At 39.0% G+C, this 26,847-nt stretch overlaps 1 protein-coding gene across 1 annotated transcript in view; it reads left to right on the top strand.

The window, feature by feature from the left end:
* LOC129645359 (uncharacterized) overlaps positions 1-26,847 on the top strand; it is a 288,071-nt gene that overhangs the window by 204,252 nt on the left and 56,972 nt on the right. Inside the window, exons 11-12 of the mRNA XM_055570431.1 lie at positions 6,807-7,070; positions 10,373-10,550. Coding sequence (XP_055426406.1) covers positions 6,807-7,070; positions 10,373-10,550 — 442 coding nt within the window. The remainder of the gene's footprint in view (positions 1-6,806; positions 7,071-10,372; positions 10,551-26,847) is intronic.

Below are 26,847 nucleotides of genomic sequence, written 5' to 3'. Positions count from 1 at the left end.
GGATCACAGGTGACAGGAAATAGGGTTTAGAGAAGTGGTCCAGAGCCTCTTCACCAGGAATCCAAGGTAGGCCTTCTGATGCTCACCTCCAACACTCAGGAAGCACAGCATGAATGGCTCTGGAGCTCATTGCCAGGAATCAAATCCCAGCTCTACCCTCTACACCTATTTTCTGTGTGACCTTGGGTGTGACCTTGCCCCAGTTCTCTTTGCCTCAGGGGCATCACTTGTCACTTGGAGTAAACAACAGGATCTATTTTGTACAATTATCATAGTGATTGAGTTCATAAGGATAAAGTGATTCAAAAAGTACCTTGCATTTAGTCAACTTTCAATAGAGATGAGAGCTCCCCTGGTGGCTTAGTGGTAAAGAATCGACTTGCCAGTGCAGGCAACACAGGTTCGATCCCTGGGTTGGAAAGATCCCCTGGAGAAGGAAAAGGCAACCCACTCCAGTATTTTTGCCTGGGAAATCCCATGGACAGAGGAGCCTGGTAGGCTACAATTCGTGGAGTTGCAAAGTGGGACACAACTTAGTGGCTAAGCGATAACAACAGATGAATAGTTGATACTCTACTGTTAGGATTAAGAAACTAAAAAAAAAAAAACAAACAATTTCTAAAACAGGGAACTGGAGCTATTACATTTACACACAAAGCACTGGTTTTCCAATGATGTAGGTGTAAGATTTTTTTCTCTTCTTCTATGCAGAAGCTATGATAGTTAGAGCTGTTACCAACCTCTGTCCTTGATCCCCAGGCCAAGATAAGTTTCCAAGAATAATTACTTTCTTTCATCCTGCAGCAGAAAGACAGGGGATTAGAGCTAATTTGTCTATTTATTTATCTTGGCTGAGGGAATGGACGGGAAAATAAAATGGTGCTATTAAACTCTCACTAGATAACCTAGATTACCCTGTACGCCTCTGTCCAGAATTGTTTGCCTCAAATAGAAGACTGCTGTTTTCTAATGCAAATTAAATACACTTATTTATTTTCATTACTACACTTATTCCTTACAGAATAAGAGTCCCCAAAGACACCGTTTTGTTCTCTTCCCCTTCTCTCTACCTGCCACCTCCTTTTCATCACCGCTGTCCTTTCCCCCCAGTCCCCTCCTCCACCCCCTTCCCAGCACTTTGTACATGGTGAAACCAAGATCCATCCAAAGATGGTAGGTTACTTGTTTAAGTGGTAAACTGGGATTTGATCTCATGTTTGTATGATGCCAAAGCCCATGCTTTTAACCCACGAGGACATATAGCTTTCTTTTCAAATGAGAGAAAGAATTACACAGGGCAGGATTGAGCAACTGGGACTGAGGTGACAGATATATAAAGTCAGAACCATTGAAGATGTGTTTGTAAGAATTCCAACCAAAGCATCATGTCCAAGCTGCGTCATTGCAGACCTACCACAAACAACTCAAGTATTACTGGGTACTCTGTTTGTCTACAGAAGTGCAGGTTATGTGCATATTCAGATGTTCCTCTACTGTTGACCTTATCATGCTTACGTGTGTGCTAAGTTGCTTCAGTTGTGTCCAACTCTTCACGACCCCATGGACTATAATCTGCTAGGCTCCTCTATCCATGGGATTTTTCAGGCAAGAATACTGGTGTGGTACCATACCCTCCTCCAGGGGATCTTTCTGACCCAGGGATCGAACCTGAATCTCTTATGTCTCCTGCACTGGCAGGTGGATACTTCACCAATGAGCCACTGACAAAAGAGCCACTAGAATTTTGATTTTATATCCAGTGACTTAGAACTATGTTTCTGAAGCTATTTTGATGGGATAATTATATTTATACAGTCGTTAAGACTGGATGTGAGTCAGGACTTCCCTGGTGGCTCAGTGGTAAAAAGAAAAATCTTCCTGCCCATGCAGGAGACACAGGTTTGAGCCCTGATCTAGGAAGATCCCCCATGCCTCAGAGCAACTAAAGCTGTGCACCACTCCTACTGAGCCTGTGCTTTAGAGGGTGGGAACCACAGCTCCTGAGCCTACGTGCCACAAACACTAAAGCTAGTGCTTGCTAGAGCCCGTGCTCCACAAGAGACGCCACCACAATGAAAATGTACTGCAATTGGAGGGTAGCCACCGCTCACTGCAGCTAGAGAAAAGCCCGCTCAGCAATGAAGATACAGCACAATGAAAAAGAAAGAAATAAAATTATTTTAAAAAATAAATCATCAGTGTTCATGCATCTTAAAAAACAACAGAAAGACTGGATATGAGTTAGTACAGAACAGAGAATGTCAATCTTTGTTATTTTCTGGTAACAAACCCCCACACTTCAGTGGCTTATGTGTGTTCAATATTCCACATCAGTCCAGACTGTTAAAAGTTCAGCAATTTCTCCTTTACCTGCAAAGTCTCTCACCCAATGACAGACTTGCTCCCTTGCCTGTTCTCTGAGATTAAAGCTACTTCTAGTCCTAACTCATATATGAAGGGTTTATCCTCTTTGAGATTTAGTTTCTCCTAAATTTCTTTATGTCCAAAGTTCCCCAAGGAATTCAGAAATATACACAACTTTGTAATTTAATTGAAATCTTTTCTTCATTACAGTAAGAATTATGGTCATTTATAACCCCCTCCATTGTAAGGAGAAGAACTTTGAAGAAATATTTTTGAAATTGCTTTATCTTTTTTTAAAAATAACTTTTTCTTAGTATGAAAACAATAGTCATTCCAAATATTTCAGAAAATCCAGAAAATTGAAAAATACTTTGTCAATGTGCATTTTCATCATTTTGTAAGACTTCCCTAATCCTTTCTGAGTTGCTTCAATTTAAAAGTATTTGGTGTCCAAGTGGAAAGAATTTTGCTTTCTCTTCCAATCCTCCATGCAAACTTCAGGCTTCAAAATTCTCATTTGTTTGTTTTCTTCTTGTTCTCCACTCTCCTTTCACATGCATCTTCATAATATGGAAGATCAAATGCATTGCCTTTATGTTATGCAATGAAATTCACCCTGTACTGTCTCTTCCTTCAAAAAGAATGCCATTGATGGTACACAGAAAATAAAGAGAGAATCATGACCTCCAACTACTAGGACTTTCGTGATGAGATAGTACTGATAGTTGGGGGCAGACCGATCATTTATTTCCCTTATTATAAGTACTCAGTGACAAAGCTACAGATAAATAAGGAAGCATACATCATAGGCATGTTAAGTTGCTTCAGTCATGTCCAACTCTTTGCGACCATATGGACTGTAGCCTGCCAGGCTCCTCTGTCCATGGGATTCTCCAGGCAAGAATACTGGAGTGGGTTGCCATTTCCTTCTCCAGGGGATCTTACCCGCCCAGGGATTGAATCTGTGTCTCTTACATCTCCCGCATTGCAGGTGGGTTCCCACCTGTGAAGAAGTCTACCTCGTAGGAGGGCTGTGGAAATACTCAGGTTTATGGAAAGGATCCTCTGAGAGATACAATGAAACTTAGTGATCCTTTCTTGCCATGGAGGAAACAAATGAGTCCCAAGCTACACATTACTGGGCAAAAGGTCTCTCCTATAACACACAGCACGAGAAAGGCAATGAAAGATTAACATGACCGCTGCTGTCAGATAAATTCCTGTATTTGGTAACATATGGCTCTGATCCTCTTCTTCAATCGTTATCAGTGACTAGGTTTTGTCTTATTCAAATACTTATTTTGGGAGGAGGGGACCGTCAGGGTAATTTCACGTGACAGCTCTATCTTGTGAAATAGGCTGAAATGAAGTTTCTTTAGTGCTCAAAGCCTGGCTTCTTATTTGTATTGTTACAGGTGACACGATGGTGCCTGATGTTTTGCACCAGGTGTTCGGGTTATGCTTGGGAGTCTAGAACTATCTCTTGTGCACAAAATGTTACTTGTGTTTTACGTATTTATCTGATGAGGTTCAATCAGTCTTAAAATGCTCTTTTCTCCTTTATGAAAATAAACTGTAAACTGAGTAGTAGAAATAGTTGGGATAAAGTCTTAAGACAGATAGTAATAATAATTGTGTGTATTCACATTTTATGAGCATTTTTATATTCATTATACAAGCTGACAAGTGCATCACCTCTATGAGGAAGATGTTTATAATTTTGTTTTTTATGGGTGAAGACATTTGAGTGCATGGAAAGTAAGATACAAAAAAAAGAAGTGACTTGCCCAAGACCACAGGAAAATTGATGATAGAATTGGGTCAGTACTGGGTAACTTCTTAATCTGTTTTGAACATATCACTGAGTAAGATCAGGTTAGTCTAAGAAGGCATTAGTTTTCACTTCTAAATGCAGGGATAAAACTGATGAAATTACTATAATAGCATCATTTCGGCTTCATTTTTAAACGATGGTCGGAAACAGGTTTCTGACTTCCTTTTTCCTCCTCTGCATCACTTAGCTTTTATTCTCTTATCACAAAGGTTACTCGCAGCCAACTAGCCAAATGAAAAGTATGGCTTGATTAAGAATCTCTTTTGTCAGTAATTTGTGCCTAATGTTTTTAGCTCTCCCATGGGCTGTTGTAGAAAATGGTAAATCTGGTTTAAATGAAACCTGATCCTGTTAATGGTTTAATAGCAGCTGCCACAGGGTTATGGCATTTTTCAACAGATGCTTCTGCTTCATTTTAAACATAAACCAAGTCTTGGAATATTTACACAAATCATATAAAATATCCCTACACAATTTTGGTTAAATATATTGTTATAAAATAGTCTTAGAGAAGTCCCTATCTTTGCCCATTTATAAATAAAATAAAATAGAGAATAAAAAAAAGAAACAGGCCATAGTCTATTTAAAAAAATAGATGATTCATGTCTTCAGTTGAGTTCAGTTCAGTTGCTCAGTCGTGTCTGACTCTTTGCGACCCCATGAATTGCAGCACTCCAGGCTTCCCTGTCCATCACCAACTCCCGGAGTTTACTCAAACTCATGTCCATAGAGTCGGTCATGCCATTCAGCCATCTCACCCTCTGTCTTACACTTGCCTAAAAATGTTTTTAAAGGCTGAAGAATGGGCTCCATCTCTTGTCCGGGGACATGAGTGGTGGCTTGGTTGATCCGATGGTTCTGTCCATCTTTAGGCTTAACGCTATTTATTTAGCACTGACAAATTGCTTACACAATGATGTGCATTCTAGTGTCAACTGAAATTTAGAGTAGTCACAAAATTAAATGGGACACTATTTTTCTTTGAAAAGGTAGACCTTGTAATAGTACTTCAAGCTATCATTCTGCATAGGATTAATTTCTCTGGCATATGATTGTTTAACCTTTTTTTTTTTAAAGCATTTCTTCTGGTCAAAGCACTTGTGCTGGATACACCAATGATACAAAGATAAATGTCAGGCAAAAAAACAAAAACAAAAACAAAAACAATGACTGGTTCCAAACCGGGAAAGGAGTACGTCAAGGCTCTATATTGTCACACTGCTTATTTCACTTACATGCAGAGTACATCATGCAGAATGCTGGGCTGGATGAAGCACAAGCTGGAATCAAGATTGCCAGGAGAAATATAAATAACCTCAGGTATGCAAATGACAACATTCTTGTGGCAGAAAGCAAAGAGGAACTGAAGAGCCTTTTGATGAAAGTGAAAGAGGAACGTGAAAAAGCTGGCTTAAATCTCAACATTAAAAAAGCTAAGATTATGGCATCTGGTCCCATCATGTCATGGCAAATAGATGGGGAAACAATGGAAACAGTGACAGACTTTAGTTTCTTGGGCTCCAAAATCACTACAGATGGTGACTGCAGCCATGAAATTAAAAGATGCTTGCTCCTTGGAAGAAAAGCTATGACCAACCTAGACAGCATATTAAAAAGCAGAGACATTACTTTGCCAACAAAGGTCTGTCTAGTCAAAGCTATGGTTTTTCCAGAAGTCATGTATGGATGTGAGAGTTGGACCATAACTCTTCAGCTGAGTGCTGAAGAATTGATGTGTTTGAACTGTGGTGTTGGAGAAGACTCTTGAGAGTCCCTTGGACTGCAAGGAGATCCAACCAGTCCATCCTAAAGGAAATAAGTCTTGAATATTCTTTTGAAGGACTGATGCTGAAGCTGAAACTCCAATACTTTGACCACCTGATCCAAAGAACTGACTCATTTGAAAAGACCTTGATGCTGGGAAAGACTGAAGGCAGGAGGAGAAAGGGACGACAGAGAATGGGATGATTGGATGGCATCACTGACTAGATGGACATGAGTTTGAGCAAGCTCCAGGAGTTGATGGACAGGGAAGCCTGGTGTGCTGTAGTCCATGGATTTGCAAACAGTCAGACATGACTGAGCAACTGAATTGACAAAAGATAGAAATAGTTAAACAAAAGAGATACCAGCTCAAGCAAAAAGAACTGAAAGCACAGTGTACCTCTTTAGTTAGCATATTACAGGTTTGAGTCCTAAGACTCATATGAGGCAGAATCTTGAACTGGCAGGGTAGAGTCTGTCTTGTTTTTTGGGTCTTATTTTCATGATGGTATATTTGCTCAATTACCGTGGCCTATAACCATTATTTATGTAAGTGCATCCAATGCTGTGTTTTTAAGGACAAATAATAACAGTACAAGTCAACTCTTTCATGCTCATACTCAATCAATGAGTTGTGTCCAACTCTTTGTGACCCCAAGGACTGTGGCCTGCTACATTACTCTGTCCATGGGATTCCCCAGGCAAGAATACTGGAGTGGGTTGCCATTTTCTTTTCCAGAGACAAAGCAGTTCTTAACTCTAAATGATCTGTAGGCATCACTGACTGTGATGTGTTTCTAAATACCAGTATTCCAATCTTCCCTTGTCCTCATATCTGTCCTAGGTACTCCCGCCTAAGAAGGATGTGAAACTTGGCATGGCTTTCTTGTTTGAACTCTTTCTCCTTCGTGGGAAATATACTTATCTCCACCAGGTTGTGGGCTGGGCAACCTTCCCTTTGTACGATAGCAGCATGGATGTGGTGGAAGGAAAATTCAAGTGTCCGCTTCTCCGAGGACATTATGATCAGAAAGTCGACAGCTTCAAGAAAACTGAAGATCTGATTTGCTTGGACCTGGACCACTGGCTGTGCAATCTCTATTTTCAGGTTTGCAATGGGATTTTGTTAGTGGGAAAAAGAATGTAAAGATTTTCCAAAGCTGCTTTTCTCTAGCCTTTAGCTATTGAAAATTCCAATAAGTATCAATATCAAAAGCCTGTAATAGGGGTTATCTCAATATCGATTTCTCATTGTTGTGCTCAGTTGCTCAGTCGCGTCCAACTCTTTTGTGACCCCATGGACTGTAGCCCACCAGGCTGCTCTGTCCACAGGATTTCCCAGGCAAGAATATTGGAGTGAGTTGCCATTTCCTACTCCAGGGGACCTTCCCTATCCAGGGATTGAACTCACGTTTCTTGCATCTTCTGCACTGGCAGGCGGATACTTTACCGCTACCAGTTTCTCATAATGCAGATTAAATTGATGTCTACAAATACGGGGCAAAATTCTAGAGTGAGTAGAAATCTTAAGGATAATTTAATCCAAACTTCTGTCTTATGAATCAGGACAGTTATCTAAGTCCCTGATTTCTCAGTTTGCAGTCTGTTGTTGCCGGAGCAGACTGGTCTCAGCAATGTTGGGCAGGGGTTGTATTTCTTTTTCGAGAGTTCTTGTTGAACTACTGTTGTGTGTTGGGCATCGCTTGTTCCAAAGATATAAAACAGATAAGACGTGGTCTCTGCCTTCGGGATGCTTGACATTTATTTGATGAGACTGACAATAGATAGCCCACATTTCCACAGGATGAAAGTGGCCATTAGAAATCTCTCTTTACCATACACATGGCTTCAATGTATGCTGCCTTGTTTATGTCAAAAATTAAAAAAAAAAAGAAAAGCAACTAGGGTACACACCACTAATTTGTGTAGGTTTGGCATTCTATTTTTTAACCCAGTCTTTTAGCAGAAAAGCTGTTGCATAAATTCATTTTAGGCCAACACCATGGAGGATCCAAAAAAGAAAATTGTAGCATACTTGAAATGTAAGGCGTTCCAACACATTTTGGTCTATTTATTTTTGCCCTATATGTCCACATTTGTTCTTCCTCTTTATGTTGTTTTTCCGGAGTGCTTATATCATGAAATGCTATGAGTTTTATTCCTTACCATTGATTTTTTTTCAGTCTACCTACCTATTTACCTACCTGAGGTAAATAGTAAATATGGACATGTTCAAGAAACATATGTAGTTTTGACCTAAAAATCATCAGCTACGTATCCTTCTTATGTGATGATTTTCTTGTTTTCTATTTAAGTTTAATTAACTGACATTTTTTTCCCTTTTAGCTAATTCAGTTACAATGTTTTGTCAAAATATATTTTTGTTGCTCTCTGGTTATACTGTTAAGAAAACCACTCTTAGATGAATACGTGCCCTTTTAATTGTCCTGGGAATAGTGGCATCTTAAAAATAAATCTGTTTTCCCAGGTGGCTCAGCAGTAAGGAATCTGCCTGTGAATGCAGGAGATGCAAGAGATGCAGGTTCAATTCCTGAGTTGGGAAGATCCCTTGAAGAAGGAAATAGTCCACTCTAGTATTGGATTCTAGTCCCGTTCCCAGTTTATCTTGATTTGTTTTGAAGTGAAGCTCAGGATCAGAAATTTTTAAAAGTTTCTAAGGATTAGGAACATGGATATAAATAAGTGTGAAAAGGAAGATCATAAATGAATCCAAAGGAGTTATTGAAAAATCACACAAAATTTTTTTGAAGAAAACCCTCAATAAAACTATTTATCAAATTGGTGACCTGAATACTATCATAGAGATGAAAATGAAAATGAAAATGAAAATATAGCTGTAAAAGAAAATAAATTTTGGTATACATCTATTAGATAATGTAAAAGGCATTTATAATTTGTCATTAAAATTATCATTGTTACCTAACATTCAGTGTTCTATAAATTATGGCATGGACTTTGTTTCATGAAAGATAATTTAGTTAGCACAGATATTGATAATAAAGAGATACACATTTTATATTTGAGATAAAATCAAAAAGTGATGTTTAAATTTTACAAGATCAGAAAAAATGATTTTGGTAAACAGCATTAGAATAACTTGATTTCAGTAAAACCTACTTTATTTGAACACACTGATAACTTTTTTTCTCCTATTAAAAAAAAACTAGTGAAAAAAGTAACATTATTATTTATCTTTAGAGCTCTCTGGCCATTATTCATTATAAATGGACGTAATTGTCCACTAGCTTCCTTATTTGATAGACAATAACAGAAATTTTCTTCCTGTGTGTATTTCATGGGGGGTTGGTGGGTGGAAGTGAGTCTTACTAATGAGAATAGTAGTTATTCAAGTAGCATGCTTTTCTGACCGTAAGGCAGAGTAAGTATGAATGTAGATGATCCTCTTTCATGAGGATGAAGACAAAAAATTTCTTATCTCGAAACCCTCTTTTCCTCTATGTGACATTCTAAAATATATGACTTTTTCTAATATGAATTTTCTCAAATGCAAACATTTCTGAACAAGGAAATTTTGAGTAGCTTTTTAGAGTTACTCAGGAAAAGGATAACCTGGGTTTGGGAAGAGAAAAGAGAGAGATATTGGAGCAGAAAAATGGTTTTGCAATGCAGACTTAGAAGAGATGAAAGGAAACAAGCAAAGTCAGATAGATCCTAATCATTTCCCTCTGTTGTCTCTTCACTAAGAGAACTGCCGCATTCAGAGGGGTTGCAGGCCAGGCTGTGGGGCTCAGCCATGACCTCATGCATTACTCACATGGCTAATAACCCTGAGCTGTAAGGAGCAGACTGGGAGCTGTTCTGATTTAGCTCCCAGAGCATGTGTGAAAGAATGTAAAAGGGACAATTATGCAAGCAAGACAGCCTTTCACTTTTTCCTAGAAAAGCTTTTCTATCAATTCCTCTCTTTTCTGAAAACTTCATTTCCTGTGTCAGTGATTATTTCCACCAGCATTTTATTATTAAAATTTTAAACACAGAGAAGAGTTGAAAAAATTGCATACTGATTCTACAATATGCTCATTTAATTTTAAGCTTAAAATATTGTTTCTTGAAGTTAGTAAATACTTGCTATTAAATGAGTATTTGCTAATTTTATTCCAGCATGATGATTAGACTATTATTTGAAATAAGAAATTGAAAAATAAGAACAAAGAAACTAATAAACATATAGAGCAGGGACATTTTATGTAAACCTGTTATTACAAAAACTGCATTTTTGTAGTGCAACAAAACCAAAAAAAAATGTAAGTTTTAGAAAAATTGGATTCATCATTGACCTTTTGGATTTTGCATATTATGTCGTTCCAGAGAGATAATTGTGTGTGTTGTATTTTCAATAGTTTGGATAACAGATCCATCTCTTAATAGGTAATTAGACTTCCTCTACATTTGAATGATCAAAAAAACCACAAAAGGCATATTCAGCTTCCCCCTGAGTTTCCAGATTGTTTAATGGCTGAAGCAGAATCAAGTGTGGATAATACAGAGAAAAAGAGTTGTTCCTCAAGGAGTGATGGAGTGAAATCCTTCTCACACTCATCTCAAGGTTAGTTCACATTTTACTGGCATCCTATTACTAATATTTCAAGTTCTGTTATATTTTATAAAACTGAGACAGAAGTGCTATCAGTGTATTTCCTTCTATACCATGTCATTTAAAGAGAATGTAATCATTGACAAGATTTCACATTGCACAATTATAAATTATGTAATAAAATAGGAAGCATTGAAACACAAGTCTTTCTCCATGATTTGTAGCTCTAAAATATGTTTTTGTTTTCTGAGGAACAATTGTAATTTTTTATTTATTTTTTCTTTTTTTAAAAAATAAAAATTTATTTATTTTAATTAAAGGCTAATTACAATATTGTATTGGTTTTGCCATATATTGACATGAATCCACTGCGGGTGTACATGTGCTCCCCATCCTGAACCCCCTCCCACCTCCCTCTCTATACCATCCCTCTGGGTCATCCCAGTGCACCAGCCCCAAGCATCCTGTATCATGCATCAAACCTGGACTGGCGATTCATTTCACATATGATAATATACATGTTTCAATGCCATTCTCCCAAATCATCCCACCCTCGCCCTCTCCCACAGAGTCCAAAAGACTGTTCTATACATCTGTGTCTTTTTTGCTGTCTCACATATAGGGTTATCGTTACCATCTGTCTAAATTCCATATATATGTGTTATTATACTGTATTGGTGTTTTTCTTTCTGGCTTACTTCACTCTGTATAATAGGCTCCAGTTTCATCCACCTCATTAGAACTGATTCAAATGTATTCTTTTTAATGGCTGAGTAATACTCCATTGTGTATATGTACCACAGCTTTCTTATCCATTCATCTGCCGATGGACATCTAGGTTGCTCCCATGTCCTGGCTATTATAAACTGTGCTGCGATGAACATTGGGGTACACGTGTCTCTTTCCCTTCTGGTTTCCTCAGTGTGTATGCCCAGCAGTGGGATTGCTGGATCATAAGGCAGTTCTATTTCCAATTTTTTAAGGAGTCTCCACACTGTTCTCCATAGTGGCTGTACTAGTTTGCATTCCCTGCAACAGTGTAAGAGGGTTCCCTTTTCTCCACACCCTCTCCAGCATTTATTGCTTGTAGACTTTTGGATCACAGCCATTCTGACTGGCGTGAAATGGTACCTCATTGTGGTTTTAATTTGCATTTCTCTGATAGTGATGTTGAGCATTTTTTCATGTGTTTGTTAGCCATCTGTATGTCTTCTTTGGAGAAATGTCTGTTTAGTTCTTTGGCCCATTTTTTGATTGGGTTGTTTATTTTTCTGGAATTGAGCTGCAGGAGTTGCTTGTATATTTTTGACATTAATTCTTTGTCAGTTGCTTCATTTGCTATTATTTTCTCCCAGTCTGAAGGCTATCTTTTCACCTTGCTTATAGTTTCCTTTGTTGTGGAGAAGCTTTTAATTTTAATTAGGTCCCATTTGTTTATTTTTGATTTTACTTCCAGTATTCTGGGAGGTGGGTCATAGAGGATCCTGCTGTGATGTATGTCAGAGAGTGTTTTGCCTATGTTCTCCTCTAGGAGTTTTATAGTTTCTTGTCTTACGTTGAGATCTTTAATCCATTTTGAGTTTATTTTTGTGTATGGTGTTAGAAAGTGTTCTGGTTTCATTCTTTTACAAGTGGTTGACCAGTTTTCCCAGCACCACTTGTTAAAGAGATTGTCTTTAATCCATTGTATATTCTTGCCTCCTTTGTCAGAGATAAGGTGTCCATAAGTGTGTGGATTTATCTCTGGGCTTTCTATTTTGTTCCATTGATCTATATTTCTGTCTTTGTGCCAGTACCATACTGTCTTGATGACTGTGGCTTTGTAGTACAGCCTGAAGTCAGGTAGGTTGATTCCTCCAGTTCCATTCTTCTTTCTCAAGATTGCTTTTGCTATTCGAGGTTTTTTGTATTTCCATACAAATTGTGAAATTATTTGTTCTAGCTCTGTGAAAAATACCGTTGGTAGCTTGATAGGGATTGCATTGAATCTATAGATTGCTTTGGGTAGTATACTCATTTTCACTATATTGATTCTTCCAATCCATGAACATGGCATATTTCTCCATCTATTAGTGTCCTCTTTGATTTCTTTCACCAGTATTTTATAGTTTTCTATATATAGGTCTTTAGTTTCTTTAGGTAGATATATTCCTAAGTATTTTATTCTTTTCGTTGCAATGGTGAATAGAATTGTTTCCTTAATTTCTCTTTCTATTCTCATTATTAGTGTACAGGAATGCAAGGGATTTCTGTGTGTTGATTTTATATCCTGCAACTTTACTATATTCATTGATTAGCTCTAGTAATTTTCTGGTGGAGTCTTTAGGGTTTTCTATATAGAGGATCCTGTCATGTGCAAACAGTGAGAGTTTTACTTCTTTTCCAATTTGGATTCCTTTTATTTCTTGTTCTGTTCTGATTGCTGTGGCCAAAACTTCCAAAATTATGTTGAATAGTAATGGTGAGAGTGGGCACCCTTGTCTTGTTCCTGACTTTAGAGGAAATGCTTTCAATTTTTCACCATTGAGGATAATGTTTGCTGTGGGTTTGTCATATATAGTTTTTATTATGTTGAGGTATGTTCCTTCTATTCCTGCTTTCTGGAGGGTTTTTATCATAAACGGATGTTGAATTTTGTCAAAGGCTTTCTCTGCATCTATTGAGATAATGATATGGCTTTTATTTTTCAATTTGTTAATGTGGTGTATTACATTGATTTGTGGATATTGAGGGATCCTTGCATCCCTGGGATAAAGCCCACTTGGTCATGATGATCTTTTTAATATGTTGTTGGATTTTGATTGCTAGAATTTTGTTAAGGCTTTTTGCATCTATGTTCATTAGTGATGTTGGCCTGTAGTTTTCTTTTTTTGTGATATCTTTGTCCGGTTTTGGTATTAGGGTGATGGTGGCCTCATAGAATGAGTTTGGAAGTGTACCTTCCTCTGCAATTTTCTGGAAGAGTTTGAGTAGGATAGGTGTTAGCTCTTCTCTAAATTTTTGGTAGAATTCAGCTGTGAAGCCGTCTGGACCTGGGCTTTTGTTTGCTGGAAGATTTCTTATTACAGTTTCAATTTCCATGTTTGTGATGGGTCTGTTAAGATGTTCTATTTCTTCCTGGTTCAGGTTTAGAAAGTTGTACTTTTCTAAGAATTTGTCCATTTCTTCCAAATTGTCCATTTTACTGGCATATAATTGCTGATAGTAGTCTCTTATGATCCTTTGTATTTCTGTGTTGTCTGTTGTGATCTCTCCATTTTCATTTCTAATTTGATTGATTTGATTTTTCTCCCTTTGTTTCTTGATGAGTCTGGCTAATGGTTTGTCAATTTTATTTATCCTCTCAAAGAACCAGCCTAATAAATGCAAAAGAAACAAAAGAGACCATAGCAAAAATCAACAAAGCCAATTGTAACTTTTTAGATTCTTAGTCTTAAATTTCAATCTTTCTTGCATGCTCAATGGAAAAGAATTGCTTTCAGAAAAAAATTTCTCAAATAATTTAATTTACTCTATAAAACTTTGCTTTCAGACTGGTTTAATCAAGCACTACATGAGCAAATAATACTTTTGAAATATTCAATGTACACAAGTTTCAGTTTACAGAAAGAAGCTAGCCATGCGTTCTCGCACAGTAGGTCTCTTCATGAGACTTCCTTGATTTGAAAGCTTAACACATTTATCTTCGGTTTTTATCAGTTGTGTGAAATCACCAATTATGACTGAATCCGCCCATTTCTCTCATATATTTTTTGTGCACGTTAACTACTCATCAAACATTTCTCTGTATTTGTATCTTATTGTTGGCTTTGCTTTAGTTTCATTTATTAAACAGAGAATCTAGTTTTTCTTTTTTTAACTCTCAATAGAAAATTAATTTACTGACACATTTGATCAGTATTCATGTTTTATAATATTTTTAACATCAGCATGTCTTTAGTCTGGTTCCATTTTTATTCTGGTTAAAATAAATCTTTAGTAATTAATTTAAAGTTTGAATCTGTGAATGGTAAACTCTCTTAGTCTTTGTATGTCTGCAAAAATCTATTTTTTCTCACTTTTGGTAGATCATTTTTACATGTATAAAATTCTAGGATACTAATAATATTCCCTCACTGTTTTCTCCACCATATTCTCATATCTGTTGTGGCTGATGAAAAATAGGTACTAAGTGGATAGCCACTGATGGATTCTAGGAAGGTGATTGATGTATTTCACTTCTGTTTTAGGCAGATCCTTCTGGTAAGTTTCAGGAGGATTCATTGGAGAAAGGCATGGCTAGAAACAGATCAGTTAGGAAAAGTTTGGAGCAGTCCAGGTAACAGATGAGGATCTGAATTAGGGCAGAGATAGTAAAGTTGGAGAAGAGAGTATATATTTGTCAAAGTATTAAAGAAGTGTAATAGAATGATCATAGGACTAAGAATAAGAATATCCTTGTTAGTTGGATATGGATGGTGAAGAAGAATTAAGGATGATTCTTTATTTTCTACCATGTACAGATACGGATATCAACCAGCAAATAACAAGAAATAAAGGGGGAAGGACAGGATTAGAAGAAAAGCTGTGAACTTGATTTTGGACCTACTGAGTTTGAGCTTTCTACATTATATCCAATATAAATGTTTGGGGGATCTTTGGAAAAAATGCATGTGAAACTTGAGAGAGAGATGGAAGTTTGGGAAGGGGGAATATGTCCATTGGAGAGACATAAACACCTGGACTCTAGCTGAATCTGTTAAGTGGTAGGTTTCAAACTGGGAGAGTGTGTAGAATGATGGAAGTGTTAGGATGAGGGCAAAACTCAGGAAAACAGCCGTGTTTCAGAAGGATGCTAGAACCCTACGATACTCAAACCCAAAGTGAACTATTTAACATCCTAGATGACATCCATCTTCCTTGTCTCATTCTATCTAACAACTGGGCCACACAGAGCTTCATATTCAGCTGCCAGTGGTAAAAGTTTCCTTAGTTGTGCCCAGAGTTTTCCAAATCCCTTGGAGACTTTTTGCCTTGTTGGGCCAAGTAAAACTCCACTGACTGCAACTCATTTTCTAGAACCCCACTTCCTTCCTTAACAGACAGTCACAGCACAAGTCCTGGGATGTTATATTTGCACCTGTCCTGTTTCTCTACAAGTGAACCATTATCACCACCCAATGATTACTGAAACGCTTCCACCTTCAGAGAATCCAGTAGCATTTTATAGAGTCATGTGTACCTGGACATGCTATGTTGAAAGTTTACACATAGAATTCTCATATATTGAATTCTGTCAGCTGGCTTTAAATGGATATTTGTGAAATCAAATTAGAAATAAGATATATATTGAAGGCAGGCAATAAATGCCAACAGTATAAAGTGCCTTGATTAACGTGTATTATTTGTCACACCTGAGAACTTAGATTGACTATACTTGCAGCCAGAGAGTTAGGAGGAGAGCAATGTCACAGTCTGGGTTTTGAGAATAATATGTAAAGTGTGCTGTCCTCAACATGCACACCTTTGAAATGACTGTAAGCATTCTAGGTTGGAATTTACTAGCTTTAAGGCTTTGATTTTTTATTTTTAATTCATTTACTTTTAATTGAAGGGTTATTGCTTTACAATATTGCTTTGGTGTCTGCCATACATCAACATAAATTAGCCATAGGCATACATATGTTGGGCTTCCCTGGAGGCTCAGATGGTAAGGAATTGAACCCAATGTAGGAGGCCTCAGGTCAATCCCTGGGTCGGGAAGATCCTCTGGAAGAGGGCATGGCAATCCATGGCAACGAATAGAACCCAATGCAGGAGACCTGAGTTCGATCCCTGGGTTGGGAAGATCCCCTGGTGGAGGGCATGGCAGCCCACTCTAGTCATCTTGCCTGGAGAATGCCATGGACAGAGGAATCTGGCAGGCTACAGTCCATGGGGATGAAAAGAATCAGACACAGCTGATCAATTAAAGCACAGCTCAGCACACCTCCTACCCTGTTGAAACTGCCCCCCATCTGCCACCCTTTCTCACCCCTCTAGGTTGTTACAGAGGCTTGGTTTGAGTTCCCCGATTCATAACAGCAAATTTCCATTGGCCATTTTCCATTCCATATTTTACATATGGTAGTGTATATGCTTTCATGCTACTCTCTCCATTAGTCTCACTCTCTCCTTCCTTATTCCTGTGATTTTCTTATTTTTAAAATTATTCAGTTCAGTTCAGTCACTCAGTCATGTCCAACTCGTTGCGGCCTCATGGACTGCAGCACACCAGGCCTCCCTGTCCATCACCAACTCCCGGAGTTTACTCTGACTTGCCCATTGAGTCCGTGATGCCATCCAACCATCTTATCCTCTGTCGTCCCTTTCCCTGCCTGCCCTCAATCTTTCCCAGCATCAGGGTCTTTTTCAGCGAGTCAGTTCTTTGGATCAGACGGTCAAATTATTGGAGTTTCAGCTTCAGCATCAGTCCTTCCAATGAACATTCAGGACTGATTTCCTTTAGGATGGACTGGTTTGATCTCCTTGCAGTCCAAGGGACTCTCAAGAGTCTTCTCCAACACCACAGTTCAAAAGCATCAGCTCTTCGGTGCTCAGCTTTCTTTATGGTCCAACTCTCACATCCATACATGACCACTGGAAAATCCATAGCTTTGACTAGATGGACCTTTGTTGGCAAAGTAATATCTGCTATTTAATATGCTGTCTAGGTTGGTCATAGCTTTTCTTCCAAGGAGCAACCATCTTTTAACTTCATGGCTGCAGTCACCAACTGCAGTGATTTTTGGAGCCCTCCCAAAATAAAGTCTGTCACTGTTTCTAGTGTTTCCCATCTATTTGCCATGAAGTGATGGGACCAGATGCCATGATCTTAGTTTTCTGAATGTTGAGTTTTAAGCCAACTTTTTCACTCTCCTCTTTCACTTTCATCAAGAGACTCTTTAGTTCTTCTCTACTTTCTGCCATAAGAGTGGTGTCATCTGCATATCTGAGGTTATTGATATTTCTCCTGGCAATTCTGATTCCATCTTGCGCTTCATCTAGCCTGGCATTTTGCATGATGTATTCTGCATATTAGCTAAATAAGCAAGGTGACAAAATACAGCCTTGATGTACTCCTTTCCCAATTTGGAACCAGTGTGTTGTTCCATGTCCAGTTCTAACTGTTGCTTCCTGACCTGCATACAGATTTCTCAAGAGGCAGGTCAGGTGGTCTGGTATTCCCATCTCTTTAAGAATTTTCCACAGTTTGTTGTGGTCCACACAGTCAATGGCTTTGGCATAGTCAATAAAGCAGTTCAGTTCAGTTCAGTCACTCAGTCGTGTCTGACTCCTTGCGACCCCATGAATTGCAGCACGCCAGGCCTCCCTGTCCATCACCAACTCCCGGACTTCACCCAGACTCATGTCCATTGAGTCAGTGATGCCATCCAGCCATCTCATCCTCTGTCGTCCCCTTCTCCTCCTGCCCCCAATCCCTCCCAGCATCAGAGTCTTTTCCAATGAGTCAACTCTTCTCATGAGGTGGCCAAAGTACTGGAGTTTCAGCTTCAGCATCAGTCCTTCCAATGAATATTCAGGACTGATTTCCTTTATCAGCTATCAGTTCAGTTCAGTTCAGTCGCTCAGTCATGTCCGACTCTTTGTGACCCCATGAATCGCAGCACGCCAGGCCTCCCTGTCCATCACCAACTCCCGGAGTTCACTCAGACTCAAGTCCATCGAGTCAGTGATGCCATCCAGCCATCTCATCCTCTGTCGTCCCCTTCTCCTCCTGCCCCCAATCCCTCCCAGCATCAGAGTCTTTTCCAATGAGTCAACTCTTCTCATGAGGTGGCCAAAGTACTGGAGTTTCAGCTTTAGCATCATTCCTTCCAAAGAAATTCCAGGGCTGATCTCCTTCAGAATGGACTGGTTGGATCTCCTTGCAGTCCAAGGGACTCTCAAGAGTCTTCTCCAAAACCACAGCTCAAGTAAAGCAGAGGTAGATGTTATTCTTGAGCTCTCTTGCTTTTTTGATGATGCAACAGATGTTGGCAATTTGATCTCTGGTTCCTCTGCCTTTTCCAATCCACCTTGAACATCTGGAAGTTCATGGTTCATGTTCTGTTGAAGCCTGGCTTGGAGAATTTTGAGAATTACTTTGCTAGAGTGTGAGATGAGTACAATTGTGCAGTAGTTTGAGCATTCTTTGGCATTGCCTTTCTTTGGAATAGGAATGAAAACTGATCTTTTCCACTCTTGTAGCCACTGCTGAGTTTTCCAAATTTGCTGGCATATTGAGTGTGGCACTTTCATAGCATCATCTTTTAGGATGATGATAGTGGAGCTATCAAAGCTAGTGGAGGTGATGGAATTCCAGTTGAGCTATTTCAAATACTAAAAGATAATGCTGTGAAAATGTTGCACTCAGTATGCCAGCAAATTTTAAATTATTTTATGGGATCAATTAAGTGATCAGTACATTTATACACTCATAGAGTATGTTTTTAAATGATCTTTAATAATTTAATATATTTAGAAGATTATTATTGTTCTCAGTTTAATAGGTTAACTTTTAGCAGGCTATATTAAAGGAAATTTTTATTACCTCTTATTTTATGTCTTGAAATTTTGCTAAATTTAAAACAATATAAATTCAATTATTTTATAAAATATTGATATGCACCTAAAAAATCAACAGCTTTTATTTTATAAAAATAAAATTTAAAACTTTATTCCAACCATGTAATGTTGCTATTATAATTTCCACCATTATTTTATTCCTTTTTTTTTTAAACTTTAATTTTGTATTGGGGTATAGCTGACCAACCTAGATAGCATATTCAAAAGCAGAGACATTACTTTGCCAACAAAAGTTCATCTAGTCAAGACCATGGTTTTTCCTGTGGTCATGTATGGATGTGAGAGTTGGACTGTGAAGAAGGCTGAGCACTGAAGAATTGATGCTTTTGGACTGTGGTGTTGGAGAAGACTCTTGAGAGTCCCTTGGACTGTAAGGAGATCCATCCAGTCCATTCTGAAGGAGATCAGCTCTGGGATTTCTTTGGAAGGAATGATGCTGAAGCTGAAACTCCAGTACTTTGGCCACCTCATGAGAAGAGTTCACTCATTGGAAAAGACTCTGATGCTGGGAGGGATTGGGGGCAAGAGGAGAAGGGGATGACAGAGGATGAGATGGCTGGATGGCATCACTGACTCGATGGACTTGAGTCTGAGTGAACTCCGGGAGTTGGTGATGGACAGGGAGGCCTGGCGTGCTGCGATTCATGGGGTCACAAAGAGTCGGACATGACTGAGCGACTGAACTGAACTGAACTGATAGCTGATAAAGGAAATCAGTCCTGAATATTCATTGGAAGGACTGATGCTGAAGCTGAAACTCCAATACTTTGGCCACCAGATTGGAAGAACTGACTCACTGGAAAAGACTCTGATGCTGGGAAAGACTGAAGGCAGGAGGAGAAGGGGATGACAGAGGATGAGATAGATGGTTGGATGGCATCACTGACTCAATTGACATGAGTTTGAGCTAAGCTCTGGGAGTTGGTGATGGACAGGGAAGCCTGGTGCAACTGCAGTCCATGGGGTTGCAAAGAGTCAGATACGACTGAGTGACTGAACTGAACTGTTAGTCAATTAACAATGCTCTGATAGTTTCAGGTGGACAGCAAATGGACTATGGTTGATTTTTTTATCTTAGTGCAGATATCATAGGTGGATAACAATGGGTATGCTGTGTTCAATATGCTTAGCATGAAGAGGGCAATGTGGAGAGGTTGGGAACCTAAATCACTGGCATTCTAAGAAAGACAGAGAGTGCCAGAAAAGGACAGAGGCGAAAACAGACATACAAAGGGCAGATTTAGCCTCATTCCAAAACGCTTTGCGTGGTTGCTCTGTTGAGGACATTCGGGATGCTTGGACATAAGTCTTACTCAGTCCTGTCTGCCAGAGAAAGGCTTTTACCCACCTCTTGTCTTTACGTCCAACCAGATGAGTCAGGCCCTCCAACAGGAGGGTTTGGGATGCCCTCATTCTCTGAAAATAAATTAATTGAAGGATAGCCTATAATGTGTGTGACCTGGGGATCCGAGACGTAGGAGAAGAACAAGTCCAGATCATTTCTGGTGGTGGACGATCATCTTCCTAACATAGAATGGATAAATCAAGACATATAAAAGACATGATTATGATTCTATTAGATAAAAAATAGAAAAATGCAGTTATTTTTTGTTTAAACACCAAATTCAAAGATCCAGTCAACTCTGAAGTCACCTTGTGGGACACTGAAAGATGTGCATATGTCACGTGTGTTTCTTTTTTCCTTTCCTTTCTTCTCTTCTCTGCTTCCTCCCTCCCTAACTTCTCCCCTTCCTTCCCTTTTCTCCCCTAATGTTTCATGATTCAGTATGGAACTGAAAATCTTATTTTAGAATTTTTAACTTTTGTGGAAGTAGGTTTTGTGGCAACAGTTATAATATTTCAATGATACTGACCTTTTAACCTGTTTTTGGGATCTGGCGTGAAAGACTAGAGGCAATACTCTTAAACCATTTTTTCACCAGATCATTTGTGCTTTCTAGTACTTACTCAGGGTACTGTGGCTATATTTTCCACACCTACTTCCCTGTGTTCTGAACTTGGCTTTTAGAAGGCTGCCCCACTTCCCTTAAAAGGGAGACAGGTGACACTCCAAGAACTATGAATACTGATATCCAATACGAGAACACTACATACCATGAGAGGAACACTTTCATACTTTAGGAAAGTGCTTTGGAAAAGGCAGACCATCATTTGCTCCACTCTAAGTTGAAGACTAATAATATAAGTTTCACATTCCATGACTACAGAGGGAACTTCTGCCTTTATTCTGAATAGAATAATACAAAAACAAAACAAAAATTTCTTCAAATGCCTGTGTCTGCTACAAGTGCATATATTTACTTATTTTTCTTGGAGGCTTCCTAGATGTAGTATTAGCAGCTAATATCCCCCATGGGTTTGTTTTCTAATCTATCAGGGCTGTGATACAGTATGCTGTTTCTGCCACTGATATGTTGCTCGGAGATTTAATAACGGGTAAACAAACACAACATGTGGTAATTCATTTCAAATTAAAAGTTTATTAAACTCCGGCTTGATGGCTTTCTGGCTATTTGCAATGAAAGGAGTGAACCTTAGGGAGGGGTGGGCACGTGGTATGTTCATGGCTGCAGAGTTTCTATCTGAAAAATATGTTTATGATCTTCTACAAGCTGTCCCACATTGATAGGCTCCATATGTAACCTGCTGGATCCGCTGCAGTCCCCAGATTCTGAAAAAGTGACTTTAATGTTCATTTACCAGTTCACATGTGCATGCACATACATGTATGCACCCACGTACACATAGACACACACACACAGGAAGGCGATTCTGACTTTAATCCCACAGTTGATGTTTTAAGTGGGGATCCGTCTTGCAAATCGGTGGATGCCTGAGGCCAGAAAATATTTATGAAAAATAAAAGGCCAGTCCCCCACCTCCAAAAGACCCATGATACAACTTTTGGGTTTAGGCTGCTTTAGTTTTCAGGGGGCAGACTAGGGAAACGTTTGTTCTGCTTGACAATTTTGTTTTGTACGTGACTACATCGCATGAACGATGGTCTCTGGCAAGGTCTATATGTGTTTTGTGATGCAGAATTCAGTTCAGGAGAGTTTTATTGTGTAACCACCAGCAGCAAAACAGGCTGCTAAATGCTGTGCGATTATAAACCCAAATAAGAGGCAAACCCTCAACCTGCAGGGGTTCATCGGAGCCCCCCACCACCTCACCACTAAGATGTCTGTCCCCACATTGACTTGATGGGGGGAGGGCCGGCCAACACCCTGTTTACCTGCAGGACCCGGGGGAGACTTCACTCTTGGAGAAGTGAAATAGACACATTTGGCTAAGAAACAAAGATTGGGCTGTTAGGAGAGGGGGCGATGGTGGGAAATGGATGCTATCTGTCAATCAGATTTGTTCCCCATCTTGGTCTTCTCACGGTGGGATTCTCAGGGAGAGGGGAACTGCATGGAAATACCAACCTGCTAAAGGAAACTTTTCGTTGAATTTCTGTGAGACCAGGAAGTATGCTGTATATTATGGTACATACTATTCCATGAAAAAATGAGGCATATTATGTACATGTACTCTGTTCTTTTTAAGATCTTTTTCTCTTTTTGATGAGGACAATTTTTAAAGGGTTTATCGAATTTGCTACAATACTGCTTCTGTTTTATGGTTTGGTCTTCTGGCCATGAGGTATGTGGGATCCTAGCTCATCGACCAGGGTTCGAACCCTCACCGCCTGTGCTGGAGGCGAAGTCTTGGCCACTGGACCGCCAGGACTGGAGGTCCCTGTACTGTGTTCTTAGACTACAGTTCTGTCGTTCGAGGTTTTACAGAGGCACTGTGGGATGAGTTAGGTGAGGAGAACATGAGCTCAGGGTAGCTCATGGCTTTCTGGAGACAAATGAGAAAGCTTTTGAAGGCTATTGAAGCGTGCCTGAACTTCTTTTTTAATAGAATCCCATTTAAATCTCGTATTGGTATGACCTGGGGAGATACGTGTTAATTTCACATTTCTTTGGGGTAAAAGAAAAGCCATAAGAAAAGTTAAGGGCTCAAATGGTTCAAAGTATATTTGAAATTATTGGATACACACAGGGATGGATTTGGGCAAGGAGGCACAGGTTTGATTCATAGTTGGGGAACTAAGATCCTGCATGCCGTGTGGCCAAAATAAAAGGTTTAAAATCATAGAAATGCTCCAAAATATTTTTAAATAATTTAAATAATTTTTTGGACGCACCCAGTGTTCAAGGTAAATCCGTCCTTCCTTCTTTTCTTCTTCCCTCCTTCGTTTCTGCATTTGGTGCTTTCTTCCATCCTCCCTTCCTTCTTACAGATCAATGAAGTTGTCACCTTGTAACTTTATTTACAGACTGAATAAGACTTCCAATAGCTGCAGCATTAAACTCCCCAAATTGGGGCTCAGCTGGGGAAATTCCACACAGATGTTAATTGGAGGTAGAGTAAGGATTGCATTTTTAACAAATTTAGTTAAAAAAAAAAAAAGAATTGTTTTCAACTTCGGTTTTGTAGGCTTCTTCACCATTGCGGGTTATTTGCAAAAATGGTTTCTAGTTTGAACCACTTCGATCTCCAAGTCGTTTAAAAAAAACTGCTGGAATTGAGAAAGCTTTAAACAGTCATGCAGGTCTTTAATTGTAAATTAGTTTTGACAGGACTACGATGCAGAGCCCGGCTTGGTTCCAAAGTGATGCTAGCTGACAACCTCGGCTGCTCCAGGAGCAAAGGAACATGTGGAAGAAATTGTTCTTTTCCATTTCACAGCTTGTCATTTCCTCTGCGGGGCAGCCCCTGACCCCTCTGAGAGAGCCTGACACCCATAAGGGAAGTGTTCCCACTGATGTAAAGGAAGTGGAGAAGCAGTTTAACGCGAAAAGCGGGGAGGAGGGTGTGTCAGAAAGACCTGGGGGACAGAGAGATGAGATGAGCTGAAAACGTTTCCAGCAGGTTGGAATCTTTGCTGCGTTATTCCCTTTCAGCAGAGAAAACCGAACGATAATTTAAGAAAGGCTCAGAACACTGGGGGAGCGGGGAGGCTAGCACTACCTTTTTAAAATCTTTTTTTTTTAAAGGTAGAAATGGCAATAAAAATGAATGTGTCACATGTGAATGATCAAAATAAAGGTCCGAGGAAAAAGTACAAATGTATGTTTGCTGCTCCATTGCAATATGTTTCTAATTACAGGATGTGTGTGGATTAGATCGACAACGTCAGATTACAACTTGTGTTCTCAGGACGTTTTACACCCTCAGCATTTTATTTGGTCTCATATATTCATCACAGTCAATTTTGCCTCTATACCTGAGCTATTAAACAGGGCAGTAGGGAACATAAAAAAGCAGCGGGGTTGTGTTATCATTCAAACTGGTCTATTATTCTTGTCAATGGGCACAAACTGTTTCAAAACTTCTCAAATTATCCATATTTTTAGAGCTACTAATGAAGTCATTTTAAAAAAAAATAACTTATTATTCTTTTTGAAACAGTTGAAAATCTTTTTCAAGATACTTTTCTGACTGTGATCTTTAGAACAAGGGTAATGAACACTCCTTCCTGTACACACACATCTTAAGTGTGTGTGTGTGTGATCCTTAATCTGTTGCAGCAAACATGTGAACGGCTGCAAGTGTGCCATATATTTTAAGCCATCACTCCAAAAATGTACTGTCTATGAAAATAATTCCCATTTTCCCTCTGCCAATCTCTCACTCAATCTGCAGATACTCAGCGTCTCAGTATTAGACAGACATCCTTGCAAAATGATATTGCAGAAGTGGATATCGACAGTGAATAATGTCGTGGTTCTTGACTGAATGCGAGACGCTGAAACTGACCTAGGAGGCCAGAACAATTCGAACATTAAAAAAATAATAGTTTTACTTATTTATTGGCTGGGCAGTCCACATTGCTGTGCAGACTTCTCTCTAGCTGCGGCAAAAGCTCTTGGGGCAGCAGTTTAGGAAGGAAGGCTTTCTATGGACCTGTGACAAGACTTGCCTGTCTCTGGCCCCTCAGTCAGTCTCTCCCATCAGTAAGTTTCCATAAGTTTCTTATCCTTATCCATCACAGGGCAGACAGATGAAAACCACAATCACAGAAAACTAATCAAACTGATCACATGGACCACAGCCTTGTCTAACTCAATGAAACTATGAGCCATGCTGTGTAGGGCCACCCAAAATGGACAGGTCATGATGGAGAGTTCTAAGAAAATGTGGTCCACTGGAGAAGGGAATGGCAAACCACTTCGGTATTCTTGCCTTTGAACCCCATGAATAGTATGAAAAGGCAAAAATATAGGACACTGAAAGATGAACTCCCCAGGGTGGTAGATGCCCAATATGCTGCTGGAGATCAGTGGAGAAAAAACTCTAGAAAGAACAGAGAGATGGAACCAAAGCAAAAACAGCACCCAGTTGTGGATGTGACTGGTGATGGAAGTAAAGTCCGATGCTGTAAAGAGCAATATTGCATAGGAATCTGGAATTCCTATGAATCAAGGCAAAATTGGAAGTGGTCAAACAGGAGATGGCAAGAGTGAACGTTGACATTTGAGGAATCAGCAAACTAAAATGGACTGGAACGGGTGAATTTAACTCAGATGACCATTATATCTACTACTGTGGGCAAGAATCCCTTAGATTTGACTCCTCTGTCCATGGGATTTCCCCAGGCAAGAATACTGGAGTGGGTTGCCACTTCCTCCTCCAGAGGGGTCTCCCCAAGCCAGGAATCGAACCCACGTCTCTTATGTCTCCTGCCTTGGTAGGTGGGTTCTTTACCACTAACACCATCTGGGAATAAGAAATAAGAAATATAAATTAGAAAAATGGAATTTTGAGTCAAATAGGTCAATATTTCCTTTAGAATGAGATAGGAAAGAAATCATCCCTTCAGGTAGTGCAACTCAGCTTCTTAGAAAAATCAGTCTAATCGTCAATGTTGACATCTTAGCATTTAAACTTTTAGTCTGTCATTGAATTTGAAGTACTTTTTTTGGGATAAATAGCATATAATTAAGCCATATTTTAAAATTCACTCTGCAACATCTGACTTTTAATTGGTATAGTCAGAGCATTTGCATTGAAGGTAATTATGAGTATGTTCAGACTAAGTTTGATATTATAGTATTTATTTTCTGACTTTCTCTTGTTTCTCATCTTCTGTTCCTCTTACCTTCTTGTGTATTACTTGAATATTTTTAGGATTCCATCTTGATTTGATTATAATTTTTGAACAAATCTCTTGTGTAGTTTTCATAGCAGTTGCTCTGGGTACGGCAATATCCATGGGTGTCAATATTCTACATTTTGAGTCAAACATACATAGTTCACTTCCATTTCAGCCCCTTTACCCTCCCCACTTTTAAATATCATTGTCTTGGGTACATGTGGTGTTATAGTTTTTGTTCCAATCATCATATATGATTTTTAAAACCACTGAGGGAATAAAGAGTGTATTGTATTTACTCACATTTGAGGCTCTGTCTGGATTTCTCCCATTTTTTCCCTTCCAGTTGCTCCAAGATTTCTTCTTTTACAATTTCCTTTTGGTTTGAAGAACTTCCTTTAGCCATTATTTAAGGGAAGGTCTAGCAACAAATTCTTTCAGTTTCCTTTCATTTGAGAATGTATTTTGTCTTCTATCCTGAAAGATAATCACTGGATATAGGATTTGTTTGGTTCAGTTCAGTCGCTCAGTCAT

This window comes from Bubalus kerabau, chromosome 3 (assembly GCF_029407905.1).
Source record: "Bubalus kerabau isolate K-KA32 ecotype Philippines breed swamp buffalo chromosome 3, PCC_UOA_SB_1v2, whole genome shotgun sequence".
In the NCBI taxonomy this organism is placed as follows: domain Eukaryota; kingdom Metazoa; phylum Chordata; class Mammalia; order Artiodactyla; family Bovidae; genus Bubalus; species Bubalus kerabau.
Note: the sequence above shows the minus strand (reverse complement) of the source record. Positions and strands in the feature narration are given on the sequence as shown.